This window comes from Anomaloglossus baeobatrachus, chromosome 1, assembly GCF_048569485.1.
Source record: "Anomaloglossus baeobatrachus isolate aAnoBae1 chromosome 1, aAnoBae1.hap1, whole genome shotgun sequence".
Classification (NCBI taxonomy): Eukaryota; Metazoa; Chordata; class Amphibia; order Anura; family Aromobatidae; genus Anomaloglossus; species Anomaloglossus baeobatrachus.
In genome coordinates, this window is record NC_134353.1 from 68,526,591 (window position 1) to 68,546,433 (window position 19,843).

Genomic DNA, 19,843 nt, shown 5'->3' on the forward strand with positions numbered 1-19,843 from the left:
GGGAAGGAACCTATAATCCTGCATCCCGGCCGAGAAAGTATATTACACCTCCCAGTGGGAACCTATCGCAATCTCGATGGGATAGAAGTGATTGTTCAGCCTGTAGCAACCGGAAGAGTGGACCAAGAAGTTATGATAGCTCGTACGGTAGCTGTGGTCCAACAAGGACGCGTCCCTATCAGAGCCTTGAATGTGGGCCCCGGTGAGGCCACCTTGCCTCAAGGGACGGATCTGGCCCTGGTGTACGTACATAAAGGTGAGGTAATGAGTCATAAAGAGATATCCTTATCGCCGATAGAAGGTGTGGGGTGGACCCTAGCAGTCTCTGCGAGGGCCAAAGAGATGCCATCCCCAGAGTGGAGTGAAAAGGCCATCCTCGATCAGATGGAAGTGGATGTGAATTCGCTGGGCCCTGAGCGTGTGCAAGCAGTAGAAGCTATGCTGTGGGAGAACCAGGCCGCATTCGCTCGCCACGCTGAAGATTTCGGCTGCACTGAAGCCATCATGCATGAGATACCGACCGGGGAAGCTTGTCCGATTCGAGAACGGTACCGACAGATCCCTCCCAAGATGTATCAAGAGGTAAAGACGTTACTGAAGCAGATGCTGGATTCAGGAATAGTGCAGGGCAGCCAGAGCCCTTGGGCGGCCCCGGTGGTACTCGTCAAGAATAAGGATGGAACCATCCGGTTCTGTGTAGACTACAGAAAACTCAACGCTTGTACCGTTCGCGACTCCTACCCATTACCACGAATCGAAGAATCCTTGACGGCCTTGGGGAAGGCCAAGTACTTCTCCATCTTGGATCTAGCAAGCGGGTACTGGCAAGTACCTGTGGCAGAAAAAGACAAAGCCAAGACCGCGTTCATCCTCCCTATGGGATTGTTTGAGTTTAATCGGATGCCCTTTGGACTCTCCAATGCTCCGGGCACGTTTCAACGGCTGATGGAAAAGTGCTTGGGAGACCTAAATTTTGAAGCGACCCTGATCTATCTGGATGACATCATCGTGTTCTCGGCCACGTTCAAAGAACACCTTGACCGGCTTGGACAGGTACTCGGGAGACTGCAGGCTCATAACCTGAAGGTGAATCCCAAAAAATGCCACCTCTTCAAGAGAGAGATCGAGTACCTGGGCCACACAGTGTCACAAGATGGAGTCCTACCCTCCGCAGAAAAGGTGGCGGCCATTCAGAAGTGGCCAGTCCCTCGAACGGTGAGGGAACTCAAGGCATTTCTTGGACTCGCCGGGTATTACCGCCGGTTCGTCAAAGACTTTGCAAAGGTGGCGGGTCCTTTGAACGAGCTGCTGAGGGGGACCGCCGGAGTGTCGAAGAACCAGGGCATCTCTTGGGCTCAGAGACAAGATGAGGCTTTTCAGGCTATGAAGAATGCCCTTACTTCAGCCCCGATCCTGGCCTATGCGGACTTCGACCGACCATTCCTGCTGTACACAGATGGTAGCCTTCATGGACTCGGTGCCGTATTGTCTCAGATGCAAAATGGACATGAGAGAGTCATTGGCTACGTCAGTAGGTCCCTGTGGGACAGCGAAAGAAACCCACACAATTACAGCTCCTTTCGACTAGAGCTCCTGGCCCTAGTGTGGGCCAAGACAGAGAAATTTGCTGGCTTCCTGACAGGAACCAAGATCCAGGTCCGGACAGACAATAATCCTCTGGCCCACCTTGAGAATACCAAATTGGGAGCCTTGGAACAACGGTGGGTGGCTCGCCTTGCAAAGTTTGACTTTACCATCTGTTATCGCCCTGCTACCGAAAACACAAATGCGGATGGGCTGTCAAGAGTGACGGTGGAGACCCCAGTGGGGGATCTCGATGAACGATTAGAGGAGGAAGAAACGCCAGAGTTTAGCAAGTTTGGGTCCTCGGTGGTTGCGTCCCAGTTGAGTAGGCAGGCTTGCACACTGCCCCGGTCCCTGGGGAGAACCAATGAAGAATGGGGACGTGCTCAAGATGCAGGCGAAGGGCTGCAACAGATGAAACACTGGGTAACTGAGAAGCAGACGCCAGACAAACAAGAAAGGGCTAACCTGGACGCCGAGATGAAGAGTGTCTTACACCAGTGGGATAGACTGGAAGTTCGAGGATCAGTGTTATATCGTAAGAGACAACAGCCAAAAGATATAGAAGCAAGATGGCAGGTGGTCAAACCCGGAAAAATGGCTCAAGAGGTAGCTAAGGAAGCTCACGAGTTTGGCGCTCACTTTGGACCTGCAAAGACCTACCAATGGTTACAGCAGTACGTGTACTGCCCCAGGTTGGAGTCTGTGGTCGAAGAGGTTTGCCGGCAATATCGAGTATGCGACCTCGTTAAAAGCACTGAACAAAGGGCACCCGTTCAGACCATACAGACCAAAGAACCGCTAGAACTGTTGATGATTGATTATCTCCTCGTGGGACACTCCACTCGGGGACTACAATACTGTTTGGTTATGACCGACCATTTCTCCAAGTTCGCTGTAGTCACCCCGACTAGAGATCAGACTGCTGAGTCGGCGACACGGGCCATCTGCCAAGACTTCATCCGGGTGTATGGATGCCCGAAGCGGATCCACTCCGATCAAGGTGCATGTTTTCAAGGCAAGGTGATGGAGGAATTATGTTGTATGTATGACATCGAGCGATCTCGTACTACACCTTACCATACCCAAGGCAATGGAGCATGTGAATGCTTCGACCGAACTCTACTTCAAATGCTGAGAACATTAGAGGAAGATAAGAAGGCATGTTGGCCGGATTACCTGGCAGAACTGGTCTGGGCCTACAATAACCGAGTTCACTCCACTACAGGTTACACCCCATATCTACTGCTGTTTGGAAGAGTTGGGCGAGAAATCATCGAGCTGAATTTGGAGCAGCCAGAGGATTTCATGTAACGAACTGCCACTTCGTGGGTGAAAGAACATCGACAACGATTACAGACGATACGTCGGTTGGCTTGTCAACAGCTACAGAAGAAAGAACATATGAGCCCTAAACCGATTCAAGAGATACCGCTTCAACCTGGAGATCGAGTGTTAGTCAGAGAGAAACGCCCCAAGGGTAAACTGAGTGAAAGATGGGAAGTTCAACCCTACAGAGTAATCGAACGGGTGTATGCTGACGGCCCGGTCTACAAGGTGCAAATTGAGAATGGAGCGTCCGGCCCTAGAGTACTACACAGAAATATGTTGCGACCATGCCGGTCTGAAGCTCTTTCTACGCCAAGATCTCCTGCAGTCTCTGCCCCACTCCCTGAACTTACGCCATCTGTGTGTGAAGTCGATGATGACTGGTGGACAGTCCCCGATGCAGGGGCGGATCCTCAGCCTTCCGGAAACGGAGATCCCATGGATGAGCCACTACTGCCACGGGAAGAAGAGACCAGTCAAGATTCCACTGCAGCTCCCACAGCAAGTGTTCCTCCGGAAGCTAGTCAAGCCGGGCCTGATAATCAAGATCTTAGAAGATCTCAGAGGTCTACTGCAGGGGTTCCACCAATCCGATATGTTGAACAATGTACTAGGTCTGCTGTACTGCCATTGTTGTCTCCTCTACAGGTTTGAACCTTCCTTCAAAACACAGTGGGCTCGAAGCTGTGATGGCCGAGGACGACCATCATTAAGTGGGGAGGCATATTGGGGGGTGCTACTGCTATGGACAATAAGAAACACGCTGCCACTTTAAGAGACAGAAACCTCCCCATGTTGAGGGGTAATGGAATGTTCTGCTCCCCCTGCAGAAAGTGTGCTAATGGACAGCCCGAGTGTAAGAAGAGAAGTGAGTTTCTGTTTTGATTTTAGAAGCGTGTGAAGGAACACACAGCCGGTGTGTCTCGGAGGATTGGAGTTTTTCTTCTGAATCGAGATAGAGACTTGCAGATAACAGGGAACCAGCGAGGAATCTGAAGCAAGAAGAAGATTTTGATCTCCTTAACCCGGCCCAGGAGAAGTGCGCACCTTCAGATGAGACTATTGTTGGGGGGCCCCCGGGACTGGATCCACGTCCCCAGCATCACTGTGAGTTGAATATTGTGCACATACTAGGGGCTAAAGTAGGCTTCAGTAGGTAGAACACGGCATCCGTGTGGCCCATTTAGCAGAGGCCAGAGAGGTTACATGTAAAGTAACATTGTACCTGACTGTTTTTGTGTTTCTTGAACCTGTAATAGTTGGAGCACCGTGCTATTGAGCGGACCAGCTAGAGAATACAAAAGTGTTGTTAAATCACGTTTTGCCACTGTATACCCCGTGCCTGAACCTGCCTTCTCCACATCTTTCCCCGCCTGTTAATAAATACATCCTTGTTGTTCGCACCTCGTCTTGTGTATTGTAACCTACTCTGCACTGCGGTGGTCCTCTCGGCCATCGCTTCAAGTGGACAGATAGATGGATAGATAGATGGATGGATGGATAGATAGAGGCATAGATAGATAGAGGGATAGATAAATAGATAGAGGGATAGATAGAGGGATCGATAATAGATAGATAGATAGATAGATAGATAATAGATAGATAGATAGATAATAGATAGATAGATAGATAGAGGCATAGATAGATAGAGGGATAGATAGATGGATAAATAGATAGAGGGATAGATAGAGGGATCGATAATAGATAGATAGATAGATAGATAGATAGAGGGATAGATAGATAGATGTTGCCTATGATCAGACTATTGCCTAGGTCCTATGACTGATGAAGCAGTGATGGGTAGACAGGACCCTGTGATGTAAATGCCGGGCACTGCCTCTTCTCATTACACAGGACACATACGTCTGTATGGTAATGGTGCCGGTGTGTGCGGCTCCGGCATCGTCCTCATTACCAGTGGTAGATATTAGTGTCAGGACGTGTATGACTAGTAATAGGCCGGGGTGTATGAAGTGATGGGCTGTGTATAATCTCCGGAGTAAATGGAGCTGAGCGCTTATTACAGTTCCCCTGCCGGTATGACTCAACACCGGGGCCGCGGAGGAGCTGTCATCATTACAGCACATGGATGGCGGCGCTCACACAGTTTGGGATCATCCTTGGAATTTAATGAAACCAATTTGCACTTTTAAAAGAAACAAAATTCTAGTAAGAATCCTTCCGCACCTCGCCGAGCTCTCACAACACACAATACAGAAGGAGGTGTGAGGCCGCGGGGAGAACACCGGAAGATGGAATATAAAGGATATCACTAAAACATGAGCAGAGAAATCATCAGGGAAACGTCAAGTATCGGAAATGCTGCATGACGTCTTGGCTGCACTATGTTATCACACTATACACAGATTATCGGGGCAGAAGACAAGTCCATTCTTCTAAAAAGTCTAATGTATTAACTCCTTAAGGGCCCAGTTATTTTTCTTTTAAAGGGAACCAACCATCAGATTTTTGCTTTGTAAACTAGAGGCAGTGCCATAATGGTACTACAATGCTGATTACCATGATACCTTTAGTTGAGAAATCCAAGGCGTAATTGCAGAATAATCCTTCTTCAAACCTTCAGAAATGACGTCATTGGTGCAGCGCCTTGAGCATCGGAGCGGGACTTTGTGGGTTGGGTCCTCTGTAATCATTCCTCCTCCTAACTTTGACTCCTTTTCTGTATTGAAGTTTTGCACCACCTTTACCATTATTGGAGGTGTGTGTGAATTACTAGCATGACATTGTCTTCAATAAAAATCTGTACTTTAATCCATATGTAAATTAGCATGCAAGTGCATAGTTCTTTCTGAGTGCACTTGCAGTCCATGGTTCCACTTTAGCTTTCTCTGACCAGCACCACCATGGCTGATTGATTGACAGGGAATTCAGAGACTGGTGTCCATGTATAATGTCTCCACTACCATCTAGCACCAAAGCATGGCTCCGGGCAAATAGAATTCTAGAGGAGCCGTGGACAATAAGTGCACTTGCAACGCTTAGTGCACTTGCAGTCTATTTTGCATATGAATAAAATTACACATTTCCCTGCAATGTAGGTACAGATCAGCATAATGTAGGTATAATTTTAATTCTTGAACATTGACCGATATATCTCGGCCTCTGTTTTCCCCCCTAAATGCTACTGACAAGTTCCCTTTAAAATTTCATAAGTGAATGTTTCCATTTTTTTGTAAAATTTGCTGACGTTAACCATAATGGTATATTAAATAGAATCTATCACCAAGTTTATTCCATCTGAGAAGAACATAATGTAGAAACAAATCCTGATGTAGCCAAATGTCTCTTACTGGACTTCTTGCTGTAAATTTTGGTAAAATCCCTGTTTTGTCCACAGGAGAGTATGGCTAGAGGACTAATAAACCTGCTATTTTGTAGTCTTCCTTATACATAAGCTCTGTATAATTTTCACTGATTGGCCGCTTTCTGCCTATGAACAGTGTACACAGACATCTGCCTATCAGTGATGTGGGCGGGGTTATATAGAACCTCCGTCAATTCCGACAGTTCTTGGTAAACACCTGCTTTATACATTTTATCTCTCGTACTCATTTGCTGCTATTCATTCCTATGGGAAATTGCCGACCTCTTTTTAAAATGTAAAATATTTATTTTATTTATGTATCAAAATATTATATATTTTTTTTTATGATTTGATGGATGATCTCCTGTTACTCCATTTGTCTTCTGCATAATTTCCATTGATTACTGGAAGTATTTCACCCTACTACTCAACTTTTCACCCTACAATATTGATATATACCATGTCCTTTTTTGATTGCTACCTCGTAAATTAAAGTTTAGGTCTCCTCCATCTAATCTCTATGTTTTTCCTTCAGGGAGCTACAGCCCTTCACCCAGGAGTTGTATCCACAACACCCCTGCAAGGTAAGGAGATTTTTTTTGCCATTAAAAAATACCATTATCCTTATATGTATCAACAGGGGCGTACATAGAAATCATGGGACCACATAGCAGAAGTTCAAACTGGCTCACCCCCTCCCCCCCCCCCCAAAAAAAATAAAATATTTGTCTATCTCACAACTTTGCAGCCCTTACAAAGTAATTTTCCTCCTATTGAAGCCCCTAAATTCCCCTTTCATTGCAGCCATAAAGTATGATGATAGGAAAAGTACCCCACAAACACTGTATGGTCCTCCACAGTGCATTCCTCCTCGTCTACAGTTTGAGGACCCTACTGTATCTCCCCCCTCTCAACTACCCCGCCAAAGTATAGTGACCCCAATATAGTAAGATCCCCAACTGTGATCCCCACACAGCCCTCCGTGCAGTACAATGGGCCCCACATAATCCTCCATACAGAATAATGGGCCCCACATAGCCCTCCATACAGAATAATGGGCCCCATATAGTCATTCATATGGTATTATAATGTACGTCCTAGTCCTCCATATAGTATAATGGGCCCCGCATTGCCTTCTATATAGTATAATAGACCTCCCATAGACTTCTATATAGTTAAATGTGCCCAACGTAGTCCTTCATATAGTATAATGCACCCCAATAGACCTCCATATATAATATATGCCTCATAATATGCCATATATTATAATGCACCCTCAATAATCCTCCATATATTATATTACACACCCCATATTCCGCCATATAGTATAATGCACCCCCCATACTCATCCATACAGTATAATGGGCCCCACATAGTCATCCATATAGTATTATGCTGCATGCCCTAGTCCTCCATATAGTATAATAGGCCCCACATTGCTTTTTATAAAGTATAATACAACCCCCATTGTCTTCTCTATATTATAATGGGCTCCACATAGTCCTCCATATTGTATGCACCCCCCATAGTCCTCTATATATGATAATGCACCCCCATAATCTTCCATTTATTATAATGCAGCTCCATAGTCCTTTATATATTATAATGCACCCTACAGTCCTCCATATATTACAATACACCCCATAGTTCTCCACATATAATAATGCACTCCCCATAGTTCTCCATGTAGTATAATGCCACCTCTATAATCCTCCATATATTATAACGCAACACCATAATCTTCCATATATTATGATGCACTCCCCATAGTCCTCCATATAGTATAATGCACCCCATAGTCCTCTATATAGTATAATGCACCCCATAGTCCTCTATATAGTATAATGCAGCCCATAGTCCTCCATATAGTATAATGCACCCCATAGTCCTCTATATAGTATAATGCACCCCATAGTCCTCCATATAGTATAATGCACCCCATAGTCCTCTATATAGTATAATGCACCCCATAGTCCTCCATATAGTATAATGCACCCCATAGTCCTCTATATAGTATAATGCAGCCCATAGTCCTCCATATAGTATAATGCACCCCCTAGTCCTCCATATAGTATAATGCACCCCATAGTCCTCCATATAGTATAATGCACCCCATAGTCCTCTATATAGTATAATGCAGCCCATAGTCCTCCATATAGTATAATGCACCCCATAGTCCTCCATATAGTATAACGCACCCCCTAGTCCTCCATATAGTATAATGCACCCCATAGTCCTCTATATAGTATAATGCAGCCCATAGTCCTCCATATAGTATAATGCATCCCATAGTCCTCCATATAGTATAAAGCACCCCCTAGTCCTCCGTATAGTATGATGCACCCCATAGTCCTCTATATAGTATAATGCAGCCCATAGTCCTCCATATAGTATAATGCACCCCATAGTCCTCCATATAGTATAATGCACCCCATAGTCCTCCATATAGTATAAAGCACCCCCTAGTCCTCCATATAGTATAATGCACCCCATAGTCCTCTATATAGTATAATGCAGCCCATAGTTCTCTATATAGTATAATGCAGCCCATAGTCCTCCATATAGTATAATGCACCCCATAGTCCTCCATATAGTATAAAGCACCCCATAGTCTTCTATATAATATAATACACCCCTGTAGTCATAGGTCTCTGCAGTGGCATTTGTTCTGCACCTCTGCACATCTTGGCACAGTGGAGCAATCCCTCTTTCATAATTGATTTAAACTGTATCGGCATCCACTATGCCAATACAGCTGAAAGTGTGAAGCCAGGTGGGGGGACCGAGTGTAGACGCTGGCACCCTCCCCCCTACTCACTGGCCCCATAGTGGCCATATTGTCTGCTGCCATTGGCGGTATGCCACCGTGTATCAAATATTGATATAGTCACATGACCGGTTATCCTGTCTTCCTTCTGTAGCAGGGGCTAATTTATAATATTAGAGATGCTTCAGATATGAGGGGCTGGAGAGGATGAAGGAGGAGGAGGAGCAGTCATATTTCCATTCTTTGAGCACTTTCACAAATCACTACAAGGTTTGGGCCACTGATGACCTCTTGCTTTCTGGCCGTGTGTTATTTGATACTCCCCTGTTTCTATACGCCATATTCTTTATTAGACATTTTACAAATATTTCAATATAGAAAAAAATTGTTAGCAACTCCTTGTTAGTTATTCTGGGAACTGAATAATTATCAAATCTAGCTGCCATAGAACATGATGATTTTACAAAACAGATACCCCTTTTTAAAACTAAAATTAAATTGTAAGAAATTAAGAACCACTTTTCCCCCTAGAAATCTCGCTGCTATTGTCTATGGGTTGTACCTGGTAATGCATTCAATTTAAGGTAGTAACTTAAAGAAGTAAACTGCAAAACTAGATGAAACTCATAGATAGACTTGGTATTTTTTTGTTTTCTTACTAAAAATACACACCCTTATTTTAATCCTGGACAACTGTTGTAAAAGAACACTAATACATTTCTGAAAAAAATGTAAAAAAATTTCCTATTTATTCTTGATTGATTGTAGTCTTTTAGTGCATTTAAAAGGAATCTGTCAGCAGGTTTTTGCTACCACATTTGACAGCAACATAATTTAGGCAAATAGTTCCTGAATCTGAATCCAACGATGTATCACTTAGATTACTGGCTGCAATCATTCTCACATAATCAAAGAATTGAGTTTTAGTCATGCCGCTTCTCCCATTGCTACTGTGGCCCGAACTTCAATGTCAGTGAGGTCCTTGATGGTCCACTCACTGTGCAGAGTTTATCAGGTCTGCCTGGAGCGTTTGCCTGACCTAGGATTCTGTACCCTGTTGGTGCTCTGTTTCCGGGAGTACTTCACCGGCAACCAAACGCCTGGGCCCTCAGGTCACTGTCACGCTCTTCTCAGTGCTTCCTCTCACGGCCACTGACCAACTCCTCTTGCTGTCACTGACTGACTCCTTTTGTCCCCTCCCACCTGGTTGTTGCCTAGTGGACTGGATCGGCTCCACCCCCTGGGTGGCCATCCACTGGGTCAAACCCTAGTTTGTCACCAGTCTTTTGGGGAGTTTCAGGAAAAACAGGGATTAACTGGAATGTCTAGTTGTTACCGGTACTGGTCTTCTGGATCCTTGGGGGTAGGCCCTGCATCCTGGTGGGGATGCAGTACCCTGTAGCTCCCCGATGGCTTCAGGGGTGCTACAAGCACATGGTGACTCCGTCTGTGCCATTATAGGCAGTGGCCCCGTCGCCGCATGCGTCCAAAACCCATTTTGCAGGGGGATTCAGACGGAAGCCCCTACGGGACCAATGAATGCGGGTCAGAACGCAATATGAAAGGGGCCTTAGAATATAAAAACTTATGGCAACCACCTTTGCGCTCCCCCCACTCCCACACTAATCTACTGAGCCCCACTTTTTGTCCAAACTTAATTCTCCTGTTCATTCCTCTGCCAAAAATGAAGCAGATTGAGGGTGATTTTTAATTCTATATATATTTCTAGTTTAGTATTACTTTAAGCACTTTGAGATGGAAGTTTAGAATAAGTATAATATGTAGAACAATAGAATATATAGAATTGTTATTCATAACAATCTGTGTTCTATGTAATGGTTTTATAGGTGCCACCTCTGCACTGGCATCAACAGGAGCCCATAAACCCCACAAAGTCCCACCCATTGTACTTGTCACTGGTAAGTATATACTGTATAAAGTATACTTAAATAATATGTGTTGACATTTAAGAAAACTAAAAGTAAAGTCACAAATATTACTACTCTTCCACATACAGATGATATACATGCATCAATATTGAAATTTAAATATGAACAAATGGAATCAACATTTTCATAACTCAATTTATTCATTTTAGCCATTTGTAAAAATCCCTGCATTTACACGCCTTGGCTTGATATAAAATTTGGTTGTCTAAGGAATGTTCTGCCACGCTGAATGCTCTTGGGCAAATCATCAAAATCTGCTGCTGGCAGCTTCTTTTGCAATTGCCAACTAATTAGACATAGATGTTCTTCATGGGAGACAAGTCTGGAGATGCTGCAGGCCATGAGATCATGTTTAGGCCAAGCAGGATGCTCACCATTGCAGTAGAAACATGCGGTCCGGCTCGGTCATGTTGAAAAAGAGGTTCATGAGGGAACATCACATCTTTCCCGCTCCTGAGATAATGTTGAGGGGTTTCATAATGTACAGTAGCCAGACCAATCTAGGTTTCATTTCACGTACACTAATAGCTCGCTGTTACATCAATTTGGAACTAGTGGTACAGCCATTTCTCCAAAAGAGAGAGTCCCTAGAGCTGTTTTTCAGCAAGATAACACCAGGCTGGATGTTGCTGTTGCTACTGTGAGCATCAAGAAACCAAAAAAGAACCGGAGCTTTTTAGAAGCAAATTACAAAAGTTTATTTAAATTAATTACATAGTTCTATTAGAACATGAAACAGACAGTTTAAAATTTGTGCTGAAAGGGGGAAAGAACACCCATGAAAAGTGGGACTAAGGGGCGTGTTTTTTAACCCGCCCTGAGGAAGCTGTGATGTGCAATGCGAAACGTGCGTCGGTTGGGTCTGTCTGAATCGTGGGACGCAGGTGTGAGGCTTGATTAAAATGGGTAAGTGCATGGCTTAAGACTTTGGATATTATCCTCTTACTTATAGCTCACTTTTGAGCGTAATTGGCCAGGAAAAACCCTACGTCTATGATAGACTTATGAGCACGCCCCTTAGTCCCACTTTTCATGGGTGTTCTTTTCCCCTTTCAGCACAAATTTTAAACTGTCTGTTTCATGTTCTAATAGAACTATGTAATTAATTTAAATAAACTTTAGTAATTTGCTTCTAAAAAGCTCCGGTTCTTTTTTGGTTTCTTGATGCTATTATGGAGTGGCAATCCTGTGTGATTGGTGTATAAAGATGGAGATGTGCATTTTGTTCAAGTATCTAACATATCTGCTACTGTGAGCAGCCTGTATCACCTAAACCTGAAGCCATGGTGTCACACGAAGATTTTTACAAACTTTGCTGGCTGTCATGGCAGCATCAGATTTTGTTCAGACTACAGATCCTGACACTCCGCCCGATAACTTATCTGATATTTGTGATCAATGAAGGCAGACTTTGGCATCGACCTGCAAACTGGTAAATCATAGGCAGGCTAGCAAGAGTTAATCTCTGCTAGTCTGCTTGTTAGTCTCCTTTGATCACATGTGGTGTGTAGGCTAATCATTTATGCTCCCCCTCCTATAGATCCTTCCACCTTTGTCAGCTATAGTTTATCAGAAGTAACCCTGCGGTTAGGGATAGCCTAGGGTCTAGTAGTGGGAGGTACAGTATAAAAGCCCTGTCCCCACTATCCTAACAGTCACCTCGTGACACATGGCCTGCAGCATCCCCAGTCTTGTCTCCCATCAAGCATATTTGGGACATCATTGGTCAGCAATTACAAAGGTTGCTGCCAACAGGGAATCTTGATGATTTGAGAAACTTTATTCAGCGCAGCAGAACATTCCTCAGACAACCATAATCAAATTTGATATCATGACATGGCTGTAAGTGCATATATTTCTCCATGTGTCGCTCACTCAATACTGAATAAATCGAGAGGTTTTGAAAATCTTGTTTCCACTTTTTCATAATTTACAGATTATTAACATGTCCATCCCGGGATTTCTATAACCTCATGACTTTTCCTTCTTGGTGTTGAAATTTTAATGTTGAGGAGTGATTATTACCCCAAAAGCTAATTATGTAAATGGTATTTTGTGGCAGAAAATTGGATTTCATCTCATAAATATGTTTCAGAAAGTGATTATAATTGCCATATAATGACATTCTAGGGGTTGGCTAGAGGAAAAAATATATTTTTCAAAGGGCTCAGGCTGGGTTAAAAAAAAATTACAGCTGATGCCGACACAGATTCTCCTTAACGCCCGTTCCGATGCTTACCCTGTGGTTGACTGTCTCAACACATCAAAGATAAAATGACCGGAAATGTCCTTTCAGTCGATCACTGTCCATAGCGGTAAACCACCATAGCCAGTGGCTGGATGAGGCCATATTTGGTTTATCAAGATGATACCAGAAAGCAGAAACCTGAGGATTGAGTAACCATTGGAATAGGAGTTAAGGAGGATCTTTGAAGGTATTTCATTACTTTTTTTAAACCAGTCTTCCTTCATTGCCGGACAGGAGCCATGCAAATCACCTTCTACTTGCCAGCGTTCCCCGCTCTTGATTAGCAAACCTGGCGTGGTGTCACATTTGCAGCTTGATGCACACAAGATGTTGAACCAGGTCGGCTAATCACAAAGGAACTGGCAAGTAGGAGGCCATTTCCGTTCAGCGGCCAAGTAATACTGCTGTGGCCGTTGGACCAGAATCCTACAAATATATTGGTTCATCCATAATCACAATCCAAGAAAATATTTGTTTGTAAAATCTAATATTTTTCATGTGCCTAAAATGGCACATACTGTATGTTGTATTCTACTCTTTACCCTGATCTAGTGACCATATACAGTATGTAGAAGTAAAAATTGGGGAGTGTAACTAATTACTCCCAAATTTTGAAAGAAGACTTACTATAATGCTTGCGAGCTGAAGTGGACCCACTGGACCACAGGGAGGCTTACCATTTAGTGTGAGGGTCTTGACTAATTGCTCTCCATGAAGCAGACACAAGGTGCCACTCCCAGTGACTGGGACTGTAAAAGCTGACCCCCGGGGCAAGGATGTACACAGGTACAGACAGTCAACAATCAAAAACAGGAGAACAAAAAGTGGCTGATATGCAAAAAATTACAGGTATTTATTAAATAGTAATCAATTCATTACAAATATATCGTGGAGAAGATGAAAAAGACATGAAAAAACACTGGCACAATGAATGGTAACACAGTTAATGCAGAAAGCTGCACAAAAGGTTAGAATGGTACAATGCAATGCAGTAACAATGTAAGTACATGATCAATCATAAAAACATACCCAGTGCAGCCAGATCAACAAATAGTAAAGTGCCAATAGTGCAGAGGTCTGGATACCCCCCTAGGAAGGGTAACGCGCGTTTCGCGTGAAGAGAGTAACACGCTTCATCAGACCGTGAGGGATATCACGGTCTGATGAAGCGTGTTACTCTCTTCACGCGAAACGCGCGTTACCCTTCCTAGGGGGGTATCCAGACCTCTGCACTATTGGCACTTTACTATTTGTTGATCTGGCTGCACTGGGTATGTTTTTATGATTGATCATGTACTTACATTGTTACTGCATTGCATTGTACCATTCTAACCTTTTGTGCAGCTTTCTGCATTAACTGTGTTACCATTCATTGTGCCAGTGTTTTTTCATGTCTTTTTCATCTTCTCCACGATATATTTGTAATGAATTGATTACTATTTAATAAATACCTGTAATTTTTTGCATATCAGCCACTTTTTGTTCTCCTGTTTTTGATTATTGCCTGTGGTTTGCAGCTCCTTCCACGGTTTCTACTTGGTTGTTTTTTCCGTGGTTCTTCTAAATTGTAATCATGTGTAGTGCCTAATGGATTGCTACGGTATTCTAACAGGTACAGACAGGCAGAGTCTCTATTGTAGACAGGGACTACCTGAGGAAGGTAGCACAGCCAGGATGGACAGGCACAGTCACTAGTATAGACCACCAAGACGGCTGAGGCAGGTAGCACGGCCAGGATGGACTGATACTTTAATTAGTATAGACAGGAACTACCGGAATGGCTGAGGCAGGTAGCATGGCTATGACGGACAGACACAGTCACTAGTATAGTCAGGAACATCCAGGATCGCTGAGGCTGATAGAATGGCCAGAATGGAGAGGTACTTTCACTAGTATAGACAGGAACCACTGGGACGGTTGAGGCAGATAGCACGGCCAGGATAGACAGCCACAGTCACTAGTATAGACAGGAACCATCGGGATGGCTAAGGCTGATAGCACGGCCAAGACGGACAGGCATCAGGGTACCAGCAGGGCAGGGGTACAGGAATATACACTGGCTTGGGAATGGACAGTGGACAAAGGGACCTGACAACTAGCAAGCTAGAGGACGGGACTCTAGCTAACTAACAACATAGCTCAGGCACCTCCCCTACTGGGAGAGTACTTTAAGTACCCAGTGCCTTTCAGAGATAGGCTGATAGGCACTTCCAGGAAATGGTTCTCTGACCCTTTAAAAGATGGGCAGCAGTGCACATGCACAGGCTCCAGGAGAGGGAAGCAGAGTAGACCCATGTGTAGGATTGCAGGGAAGCCAGGCAGCATGACGTGGGACGGCTGTGCCGGTAAGTCACCGACCCTGCAGGGAGGAGGGCAAACGGTGCAGGGTCTCTGGTGCTACACTTAAGTCCATCAAGTTATATCTATTGCATAACATGTTGATCCAGAGGAAGACAAAAACTCAATTTGGCAGGCACTAAGCTCCATGTTAGGGAAAAAATTCTTACCCAACTCAACATACGGCAATAAGATTAGTTCCCCAGATCAACAGTTCAAAAAATTTCAAAAAAGAAACAGCTTGAGCCATACTGTATATTTTGTGACACAGAATGCTTTTCAATGACCCAAATATACTAAATGTTACCTATTGTGTATTCTTCTCCTTACACTGATCTAGTGACAATATACAGTATGTGGAACTAAAAGTAGAGGAGTATAGCTAATTACTCCCAAAGTTCTGTTGAGTATAAGATCATGTGTAAGAGAATTTTATTCAACTTTTGTAGCTACAAAATCTTTTTGCCAATTTTTTTTTTTTACTTTCACTTACCACAGAATTCCGAAATTATATCATGGACAGTAGTTTTGTATCTAAAGCTTCATTACATGAACATCTGCTGAACTTGCCGATTTTGGTGGAATTGGCCAACCATCTTTGTGTATGAAGGTGTCCTCCTCACTCTTTACCAATAGCAAATGCCCAATTCTTTGTTCTCTCAGGAGCTAAGCTGCTGTCTCCAGTGAGAAAAGCCGCCAGCCTATTTGGAAGACATGCATGATCAGCTGAGGGTACATGTGTATGGAAAGAAATTATCGTTGATCAATCCAAATAATCCAAAACCGGTGAAAACAGTCATGGGTGCAGCTACCCAGATATACATAGACCAGGGCATTTAAAAGGGATCTGGCTTTGGGTCTGCCTTAAATGGTGTCAGGAGTTTGCATCTATTTAAGAGGTATGGTCTGGGGTATGTAGGTCTTTAGGGAGCCTAGGATCTGTATTTATTTTGTCTAGTTATTAGTTTAGGAGCTATTTATTTCTGGGTCTGGAGGAGTCTGGTTTTGTTGGGGGGTGGGGGGATGGTCTGTATCCATTGGGTCTGAGATGCTCTATGTTTGTTAAGGTTGTCTAGTCTTAGGTCTGTATTTATTTTGTAGGTTTGGTCTGGATTGTATCTTCTTTCAGAGAATCCGAGTTTGCATTTATGTAGGTTGCCTTGTCTAGGTTCTGTATTTGTTTAGAGGCTTCGACTGAGGTCATTAATAGTTTGTTGGTTCTAGGTGTATTGTATTTGTCACAGGATCTTTCTTGGATATCAACAGGGCAAGAGATGATTGAACAATCCAAAGAATATTTATTCCATGCAATCCAGAAGGTTAATAAAATAATCCACCACACAGAGGGTAAAATAGTCCAGTAATGGCATAAATGTCCCGGGGATGACTGACAATCCTCCAGCAGTCCTTTTCCAGGGAAATCGGGGTTTCTCAGCGGCTCTCTGGGGTGCTGCCGCAGCTTCTCTCCCCAGATGATCAATCTTCCTCCTTGTCTCTTAAAGTTTCTCAGCCAGACTGAATAATCTCCCAGGTAAACAGAGAGTTTGGGTGGATCCCAGGCCCCCCTCCCCCAGACCTAGGGACAGAAACACTGTAGGGGATGAGTCCCAGTATTTGGAGAGCTGGGGAGTAGGCGAGTAAACAATGGACAGTCAAGAAATGGGGGTTTAACAAAAAGAAAGTAAATGGTAACTGAGCTAAGTTAATTAACTTGCAGACAAGATAAATACACAGAATGAATGGAGTAAGGCTCCTAAAATATGAACCTACACAAAATGATACATAACCCACCATATTCCACCACCACAGTATTATTTTTGGAACGGAATGATGTGGGTAAATATATTATTTTGTAGGTTTGAGGCATCTCTTATAGAAATCAATGGGGCATAAGGTCAAAACTATAGCATGACACACACAAAGGGCAAAATTTTTAAGAACTTCACAGATTTACCTTTTTAGTTCAGATCTGAGCACATTGGATGCTACAAACAATAGTGACTGTGGCATCTAAGTGGTGAAATGCCTTGCTGTTTTAGCTGGGGGCCTAACAATGACCTGTCATAAGGCTGTCAATTTAGTATACCTCTTAGGCCCTGACAGAAGGATGCATATCAGTTTAACACTGTCAGGGCTTAGTCATACCTCCGTATATATCGGCCCAGTGTTATTCAATTTTTTATAGGATAGAATACAAACCAATGTTCTTCAATGGTGTAGTGTGATGCCCGTTTTTTTCCACCAGTCAATGAAAAAAATCCCAGATGAGACTCAACCAATTCAAGTCTATGGGTGTGTGGAAATCATCAGGCTACAGTTGGATGCAGTCCAATTTCCACAGACTCACACCATGGAGAAGATGGAGAAATTTCGTTCTTATCTTCTCCTCATAGTGTGCTCTGATTCCCTCATCTGAGAGAATCGGAACACACTATGCCGACACTCTGATCAGAGCATAATCCACCTAATTCGGTTGGGAGAATCTATGTGACCCCAGCCTCAGGCATAGCAAACTGCAATACTGATATATTGCAGTTTTATTATATGAGAAATTAGACTCGTACATGTGTGCCGCCCCCGCGTCAGCAGCCAGACTGCTCGGATCCGGATCCGCGGTGGCTCGAGGGGCATCCGGACCTGGGGGTTGTGTGGCCACTCAGAATAAAGGGGGGAATATGTACAGGGGACGGTGTGGAAAGTTCGTGACGCCACCCGTGGTGTGTGGTAAGGGTAAAGTACCATCGCTGTGGCTGGGAGTACCCAGTGGCGATGGTGTGGGCAGCCAGGTGTTTAGCCCCTCCATGGGTAGGGGGGATGCCCCAGGACTCGGTGATGCTGTCGGGGAGGTACCGTCGGGCCGATAAGGGTTAATTGCATACTCACGCAGTCCAATAACGCTGACAACCGTGGTAAACCAAAGTTCTTGATGCCACTGCAGCAGGGAGGGAGCACGCCTGGATCCCGTGCCCGTTGATGTTGCTTGTTAGCTTGTGACCTTAACATTGGCACCTCTTTCTGTATTTGGTCCCTTTCAGCTTGAAACTAAACGGGTCCCCCTCACTCATATGGCTAACGGAGTGGGCTTGCTCCCAGGGTTCACGCTTGGGATTTTCTGGACTATGCAGTGGGAAAGTCCTATCCCCCTGGTTGCGCTAGTACCCCGATTTTGGAGCAGGTGGAGAACGGATCTTGAAGGCTCCGTCCTCGTCAGGTGAATTACCAGGACGCCTGAAGCTACTTCCTGGCCTGGGGTCCACGTACCCCGTCGTGCCCTGGCCCCTGCCCGGTGATGGTACAAGGACGCCGGCTGTCCTCCTCGACAGTACGTGCCCCTTGTCACGATCCCCTGCAACCGGGGTCCAGCTCCTACCAGGCCCAGACCAACGTCTGCCACCTAGTAAAACGAGAAGCCCAGCTACTGACCTCTCCACTTGAGAGTCACCACTCAACCACTGACTTTCTCCTAACACTCCTGACCTTCCCTTAACCAACCCCCCAAGTAGCCAGCCCTATTCCCTTCAGGCTGTCCACTGGTGTGTCTGGTGGGTATGGTGCAGAGTGTTCCTAGGATTTTGATTAGCTTGTTCTTAGCAACACCAAAGGTCAGGGACCCGTAACCAAGGAGGAGATGGATATCATGCAGAAGGGCAAATTGCACAATACCCTGTGATGACCTGATAGGCCAGGGCGTCACACATGCTCAACTACTCATGAATGACTGAAATAAAGCAAATATCCTTGGTATTACTGCATCCGTGAAGACTTGAGCTATATAATGATCAGAGGACCTGTCACCAGATCATTCACAATGGGTGATGTCACAGCTTACCTCTTCCACCTGTACAATTACTGATAACAGCTCTACAGTAGATAAAACAGTATCTACCATTCACAAAAGCTGATTTCACAGCTCACCTCTTCCTCTCGTGTACAAAGGCAGATAACACAAGTTTTGGCTATTTAATTCAAGAGCAGCATGATGTTGGTACAAAGACCCTGATTTCAGTGATTGGTCACTTATGTTATGTCCCCAGCGGTTATTTTTTACTGACTGGTCTAAAGTGACCTACATTTTTTTCTTTGCTGTCTGGAGACACTTTGCCATGGGATGCCTCATTGGTGGAAAGGGATACCTTATGATGCATTCCCTACCATCTTTCCCATCTACCTTCCGGAAAGTGTTTGACGACCTGAATTGTGTCCACTCCACCGTTGATTCCATACTGCGGCTCAGACAAGAGATGAGCTCTGTGGGACATGATGCCATCAAGTGTCCGTATTCTGTCCACTGAATTGACCTTAAA

General features: G+C 44.4%; 1 protein-coding gene across 2 annotated transcripts in view; it reads left to right on the top strand.

Annotated features, from left to right (window-relative positions):
- Nucleotides 1-19,843, top strand: part of DOK7 (docking protein 7) — a 216,017-nt gene that overhangs the window by 163,377 nt on the left and 32,797 nt on the right. For both annotated transcript variants that reach the window (XM_075346842.1, XM_075346843.1), the window contains exons 8-9: nucleotides 6,774-6,822; nucleotides 10,853-10,924. In XM_075346842.1, the coding sequence (XP_075202957.1) occupies nucleotides 6,774-6,822; nucleotides 10,853-10,924 (121 nt within the window). The remainder of the gene's footprint in view (nucleotides 1-6,773; nucleotides 6,823-10,852; nucleotides 10,925-19,843) is intronic.